The sequence below is a fragment of the Aethalodelphis obliquidens genome, unplaced genomic scaffold, assembly GCF_003676395.1.
Source record: "Aethalodelphis obliquidens isolate GAN/ISIS:26980383/991018 unplaced genomic scaffold, ASM367639v1 scaffold1021, whole genome shotgun sequence".
Taxonomy (NCBI): Eukaryota; Metazoa; Chordata; class Mammalia; order Artiodactyla; family Delphinidae; genus Aethalodelphis; species Aethalodelphis obliquidens.
In genome coordinates this window covers 197-8196 of record NW_020838932.1, presented here as the reverse complement: position 1 = coordinate 8196, position 8000 = coordinate 197, and the positions used below count along the sequence as shown (strand labels likewise).

At 36.1% G+C, this 8000-nt stretch overlaps 1 protein-coding gene across 1 annotated transcript; it reads right to left on the bottom strand.

Moving 5' to 3' along the window:
- Positions 1–5: 5 nt before the first annotated feature.
- LOC113616962 (protocadherin beta-18-like) lies at positions 6–1480 on the bottom strand (the record flags this gene model as incomplete). Its single annotated transcript, XM_027100309.1, has 1 exon — positions 6–1480. A coding segment is annotated over exon 1 (1284 nt), but the record flags the coding sequence as incomplete, so codon positions are not given.
- Positions 1481–8000: the final 6520 nt, after the last annotated feature.

The window sequence follows — 8000 nt, the reverse complement described above, 5'->3', positions numbered from 1 at the left end:
GGGGTTCCCATGTCAGTGACGGTGATGGTGATGTTGTACTCGGCTCTTTTCTCTCTGTCCAGAGCGCTCTCTGTTACCAGGGTGTAGAAATTTTTGAAGGTAGGCTTCAAGAGAAAGGGGAGATTGTCCTGAATTGAGCAAACCATCCTCCCGTTGTCCCCAGAGTCTTGGTCTCGTAGGCTAAAAACAGCGACTACCATGTCAGGTGACGAATTTTCCGGTATGGGGCTGGTAAGAGATGTTATGACTATTTCTGGTGGGTTGTCATTCACATCTACAACACTAACTAAAATTGCTGATTTTCCTGAAAGGCCCCCACCGTCAATGGCCTGAATATTTATTGTATAAGACTTAATTAACTCGAAATCCAGAAGTGCTTTTAAACGGACTTCGCCAGAAATGGGATGGATTTCAAATGTTTTCCGTATGTCTCTGGAGGCGTGGGAAAATGAATAAGATAGTTCTCCATTTAGTCCTGCATCTGAATCTGTAGCAGACACCTTGACGACCAAGGAGTCCAGAGGGCTGTTTTCTGGTACCAAAACCTCATAGACAGACCTCTCAAACTCTGGGGCATTGTCATTGATATCTGAGACCAACACACGCACCAGTGCAGTTGCAGACCTGGGCGGAGACCCACCATCCAGGGCTGTTAGTGTTAATCTAAGTTCAGGCTCCTTTTCTCGATCCAGAGGTTGGTCCAGCAACAGCTCTGCGTATTTTCTACCCTCCTCACTGTCTTGCAGTTTAAGGTGGAAATGAGGATTGGGGCTTAATGTGTAGTTTTGAACAGCATTCTTTCCTACATCCAAGTCCTGAGCGCTATCCATTTGGAATGAGGTTCCTGGAGTAGTACTTTCTGAGATTTTCAGAAGTATATGTTTGTCTAGAAACGTGGGAGTGTGATCATTTATGTCTTTGACCCTAAGCTCAGCTCGAAAAAATTGCAAAGGATTTTCTAATAATATCTGGAAATTTAATATGCATGGCTCGGTGAGATCGCAAAGCGCCTCCCGGTCCAGTTTCTCATTTAAGATCAAGTTGCCAGTCTGCCGATCCAATTGCAAGTATGGTTTATAGTCATCAAAGATGACTCTGGCCCCCCGCGCAGCCAGGTCTTCCACGCCCAAACCTATGTCTTTCACCACGTTGCCTATAAAAGAGCCGATCTCCATTTCCTCTGCCACAGAATAGCGCCAGGTCCCTGAACACACCAAAGACCCTCCCAGGAAAACAAAGAAAAGCAGCGCTTGCCTTATCTGCTGAGGGCTTCTTTCTCCCGGCTCCATGGCTCCCTGGCTCCCTGGCTCCCTAGCCGAACGTCTTTCCGCGGAAATATTTCAATTCAGTCTCAAACTGCTCCTCTCAGCTATTAGCCTGGACCATTGAGAATCTATAGACTTGCAATTCGGTGACGAGGGCGTTGTTGGCTCCCTAGCTTTCTCTTGAAAGCCTCTTTTTTATCACCACTGCTTCTCTGGAGCTCTCAGTTCCAGTGGTTCACGGTAACCAGAGCATCTGATGGTACAAAAATTTCCCCATCTTATCCTGCAGCGCCACCACGCGACTCTGCGGAGTCTCAGGTTTTAAACAAAGCCAAATAAGTTTGAGACAAAATATTAATTTATCTTGCGTGTTTGTTGATGACTCTGAATTATACTTTCTCCTATATTCCTATTTTCTTTTCTCAGTTTTGTTCTTGTGATGCTGTTACTATTCAGTCTTTAACACAATAAACCACAATCTCTAGAGCTGTGGTGGCTATAAAAAGCATATTTAAGATATAGTCCCAACCTCAAATAAGATATGCAATCTCTGTGAAGACAACACAACTAAACAACTAAAACAACTAAAAATAGTTAAGAGGACCTTTTTATGTAATTGACTTAGTGAGCAAGAGGTTCCCAGGAAAATTGGAAATGGGAACCAAAGATCTTAGTCTTCTTTAGATATCAGCAAATATGCTTTGAAAAGACAATAAAGATAATGTCATGTATTTAAAACTGAACTGGTATGTACAAATAATTGTTTTGGGGAGGCTGGACATTTCAGGCTGAGTAAATGGTACTGTTTATTTAGGGATACTCCATAAGTGTAGTCGAAAGTAAGTGCTCAACAGTAGTGAATAATGTAAGACATGTCCAGTTTCTGTCGACATTTTTAAAAAGTTGAACAAACTAGAACCCAGTTTAGTTGTGGAACTGAATTCTGTTTTGTAGACCCAGGACTTCCAGAGACATAATTCTAAGTATATTATCATCCATTCATTAATTTTTTCAGCAAATATTTATTGAGCATACACTTTGTGTTAGGGATAGAGTGGTAAACAGACAGACATAGTTTCTGTCCTGAAAGATGGAGGCAGAAAAGTGGTCACACATTTAAAATAGAGCATAATGAATGCCATGATAGCAAAAGTTCATGCTAATATAAGAGCATAGACAAGGGTCATCTAACCAGGATTTGAAGTAGAGGAAAGACTTTTCCGGAAAAAGTTAATTCTAATTTGATACATGAAAAACGAGTTTGAGTAATCCAAACAAAAATTGGGTGTGGGGTAAAATTTCCAGCAAACTAAAAACATGATTGTGCAAATCCAAAAATGAAAGAAGTATTTTGGAAGAACTGAAATAGGATCAGTATGGCTGAGCCATAGAGTAAGAGGAGAGAAATGGTGAGAGCTGAGATTGGAAAGATCAACAAGTATTTTGTAAGCCATGCCAAGTCATTTGGAATCTACATTAATAGAAATGCAAGATTATTAAAGTGTTTTAAATAGAAAAGTGACATGACCGTGTTCTTATCTTTCAAGAAGATCATCCTGTTTCAGAGTTGAAGATAAATCACAGAGGAGTTGAGACTAGAGGCAAGGGATGGATTAGAAGTTGTTCCATTAATACAGGTAAGAGATAATATTGCTGTCACCTAGAAATGCAGTTATAGAGTTGTATTAGAATGATAAAGATAAAATATACAGGATATGGTGATTAGACACAGAGTAGAATAGGAAGGAGTAAAAGTCAATGTACTTTTTTTCAGGCTTAGGGAACTGGGAGAGTGTTAGCGCTATTAACTGGTAGAGTAAACACAGGAAGAGGAGAAAAGAGGAACATGTTTAGAGCTGGAGAAGACGTTTAGTTTTGAGGAATAGAAAGTTTTAATTTAAAACATGTTGAGATTGAGGTGTCCATAGAGTATCCATATAAACTGTTAACATAAATGATCTTACATTATATAAATTAAGTTGAGGAAAGAGGTTTGGGCTGCAGAGACAAATGTGGGATTTATTGGTATGAGTGGTGATTGAAGCCCTTTGAGAAAGAATGTAAGTTGTAGATTGAGAGAAGTACATTTGAATTTGTGATTTCAGAGGTGCAGCTCTAAAAGACTACCATCTTTAGAAATTGGCCATGGTCATATAGATCTACTAGACTAAGGTAAAATTAGATGTCACTAGGGATGAAGAAGGCTAGAAATAGAGTAGGTCAAACTCCTGGACTCAGAACTGTGGCAAGGGAGGGACAGAGTAAAACTATAAAGTTATATTTGAAAAATAGCTTTATACCACTTCTTTCCCATGACCTTAATTAATTTAAAACCAACTGACATCCAGTTGATTTGATTCTCTCATTTGATGACTCATATGCAGAGACTATTTAGGCAGGAAGGTTTACTGATTTCTTTCAGCACTTGGAAGGTATCTTTCTTTTAGTTTCCATTAATACTGTTGAGAAATTGTCAACATGGAACATAGCTTTCAGTCTGTCATGTGTTTAAAGATTAAGTGTCTTTTTCCTATGACTTTTCTTTAAAAAGAAAAGTCTTTTGAAATTTGTCTTGTCTTTCTGAAATTTCACAATGGTGTTTCCAGGTATGGTTATCTTTCATTTATCCTGTTAGGTTTACTTGGGTCTATTGAATCTGTGCATTAAGGTTTTCATCAATTCTGGACAATTCCCAGCCATTATTCTTTCTCATCTCTCCTGCAATTCTGGTTAAATATATGTTAAACTTTTTTACTCTGTTCTGCATTTCTAACCACATCCTCCATATTTTCCACCTTATTAACCCTCTGAGCTATATGTGGGATAAGTTATAGTCTGACCTATCTTTCACTCCACAAATTCTTTATTTCACTGCATCTAGTTTTCTATTAAACCTTTTATTCAGTTTAAAATTTTGATTATCATATTTTTCAGTTCTAGGAGCTCTATTTGGTTCTTTCCTAATCTTTCACATTTTATTGTTTCTTGTTCCCTGTACATTTTCAGGTGTAACTTTTATTTCAGTTAAAGTTGTTAGCTTCTCATAGACTGTTTCTGATAATCAAAATATTTGAAGTGTTTGCAAGTTTATGTGTGTTTGCAAGTGTTTTATGTTTTCTGCTGGCTCTCACTCATGGTGTCATGTTTCCTTGTGCGTGCAGTTATATTTATGTTCAAGTTAAGAACATAAAAATTATTTATATGAATAATTCTAGGATTAAGATGAATAAACCTTCTTTCATAGAAGGTCTGCATTTGGTTCTATCAGGATCTGGGAGCGCTATTTGTCAATGACCACCTTAAATCAAGTTCAACGCTAAAACTCAAGTTCAAGGCTGAAATTGCATACAAGGGCTCATCCATTTCCAGTTTAATACTACCATAAAGGTGTCATTCTGAGGATTCCGTATTTATTAAAGTGAGGGTTTTCTATCAGCTTCTCAGTTTGTCAGGCTTTGATTTCCTCCCCCATATACACCATCAAAATAGAGGTTCACATATCCCAGAATTCCAATTGTTCCCAAGGAAAAAAGTGGATTTGGGGCTGATTTTCTCTTTCTGAGTTACCTTTAAACATTAACTGTGACCTGACATATATTAGTGTTTTATTAGCTATTTTTTTCAGTGGAAGTGTTGGTGTACATAATGTATACCACCCTTATTAAAAAGGTAAATTCTCAAGGATATTGTTATGTCTTAAAATGACAAGCAAATTTTTAGCTTTCATGGAGTATGGGAAATTGATCTTATTGAGAGAATAGAGAAATAATGTGTTTTTTTAAACCAACTTCATCTGATCAATACTAAATCAACTCTATAATGCTGCAATCAATTTAAACAATGTCTTATCATTGACATTGGTATAGCTCACACTTCTGTCTGCACTCCTATGTAGAAACACACATCTTCTTTCCTACATTTGTTCTTTCTTCTCTTCTTCCAATGTTTATATATTTGTATATTTCTATAAGTTTAAGATATTATGTATTATATGGATATATATGGTATGTACAATAAATCTCAGGCTCTTTCTTCCTTTTGAAACATTTGGAATTTATTCATGTGGTTGTCTGTACACCTAGTTCACTCCTTTTGATCACTGCATAATAATCCTTCACAAACATGTTCCACATTTTATTTATCAATTGCTTTACTGATGGATATGTAGATAGACTCCTATTCTTTGCTTTCCCAAGATGAACATTATCATGCACTTCATTTTGTAAAGCTGTGTAAGAATTTTCTGGCTTATATGCCCCAAAGTAGAATTGCTGGATCATAAAGTATGTACATACTAAATTTCATTAAATACTATTGAAACTCCTTCAAAATGGGGTGTATATGCAATTTCCTATGGTTCCACTTGATGGAAATTTGTCATCTTTACTAATGCTATGGGTATAAACTGCTGTTTTATCATGTGTATCAGCAACTAATGAGGTTGAGTATCACTTCACATTCTTCTCAGACTTTCTGTTTTCCCCTCTTTTGAATTTCCTTTCCCTTTTGTTCTTTTAAAAATATTCTATTGGCTCTCCCGACTTTCTGACTTTTGCTATCTGTAAGACTTATCTGAATAATCTAAATATTAATCCTTCTCAGTGAAAATGCTGCAAGTAGCTTCTCCCTGTCTGTCATCTGCTAGCTTGTCTGGGCTATCCTCTAGTTTTGAGGTAGTAATATTTGTCAATTCTTATCCTTATTGTTGGCACTTTTAAAACCTTGTTTAAGAAATCGAAATCAATAATAAGGTCATAAAGACATTTTTACTTAGACTTGTTACATTTTTTCCAATTAAATATTTCAAATTCACCTCTTAGATCCACATGAAGTTTATTTTTATATCACATGAGATAAGGATTTTGTTTCTTTATATAGTGAGCCAGTTTTCCCAATAACATTGCTAAGTAATCAGTCTCTTCCCCCCCACCCCAAGTGATTTTGACACCTCTTCAATCATCACCAAATTTTCTTATATAAAATATCTGACCTTGAATTCCATTCTATCTGGTAGTGTACAAGTTTGTTTCTGTATCATTCAAATAGGATATTTTGTTATCTACTCTTACTCTTATGCATAAGAAGCATAAGCTTTGCTTCTAATGACTCTGAGAGATAAAGAGGGCCCAAACATTCTTTTTCAGGATTGTACTGCTTAAATGTCTATTTAATAAAATTCTCACAACTAGTAAATATCTGTTGCAACACAAAATAAGACCAGTAAAAACTGCATGAAGCAAAGAAAAAAATTCCTAAAAAACTGGAATTTGTTTTACCCATTTCACAATGTCAAGCAAAATTGCATTTTACATCATCTAGTCTATAATATTTAATTTTATGAGAGAAATCACAGAAATGTATATGCACAGTAGCTCTATATCCACACTACATTCTAGTTACCAAAGTGTCCACTGAACTGTACACTTATAGATTGGAGACATTATAATTTGGAACACCATGAGACATCTATAAACCATTAATATAGACCCATTCCTTCTTTATGAACATCTGAGAGAGGCCACAAAGTATTAAGGATGTTTTTATGTTTACTTTTTAAAATCAATAGAAAAGTGAACCTAATTTATTTCTCTACCAGTTTGAATTTTCATTTTAATTTCTTAAGAAGTTTTTATCTGTACTCTTCTGATGGAGGAGTATTTACTCAAGATGATACCATGAACGTATGAGTTACGTAATGAACAACATAAAATAATACAAATTTAAACCAGCAAATGTGGTATATTGAAAGAAAACAAAATAGCAACATAAAATCCCGGAACATTATAAGACTCTTCCCAAAACAGCATCAACGACAACAGTAAAAAAAAAAAAAAAAGGAAAATTACTTAAGAAATCAATAATTTTCAGTGTGGTCACTTTTATCTTGTCATAAAGTGAATTCCTGAAAAACACTATATAACAAAAAACAAATAAGATACCCTACTACTGAATACTGGAGAGGTGGCACTTTTACCCTTTGTGATGAAAATTTTCAAAGGGAATAGTGCCGTAAAATCCAATATACTTTCCACCCAGCTTCAACAGCACTTTTTTTTTTTAACATCTTTATTGGGGTATAATTGCTTTACAATGGTGTGTTAGTTTCTGCTTTATAACAAAGTGAATCAGTTATACATATACATATGTTCCCATATCTCTTCCCTCTTGCGTCTCCCTCCCTCCCACCCTCCCCATCCCACCCCTCCAGGCGGTCACAAAGCGCGGAGCTGATCTCCCTGTGCTATGCGGCTGCTTCTCACTAGCTATCTACCTTATGTTTGGTAGTGTATATATGTCCATGCCTCTCTCTCGCTTTGTCACAGCTCACCCTTCCCCTCCCCATATCCTCAAGTCCGTTCTCTACAACAGCATTTTTAATTTTTGCTGTATCTATGCTTTGATGAAATGTCTAGAAGTAAATTACATACATTGTGGTATTTGCTCTTAATACTTGAGTTTGCACCTCCAAATAATAACATCGTCTTGCATAACTATGCCATTATCAGAACAAAAAATTAGCAATAACTCCATTAATATGACATTTTGACCAAATATATGAAAAAGCAGAACACAGATTATTTTTCCATGTCATTATAGCCACAAATAAAGATTTTTAAAGCAACTGTGAGGAGAACATGAGGAATGATAATGCATGCAACTACCGTCCAACGTAAAATCTATTACAGATTGACAAAATGGATCCACAGTTTGCCAGGAATGACAAAATATTATAAG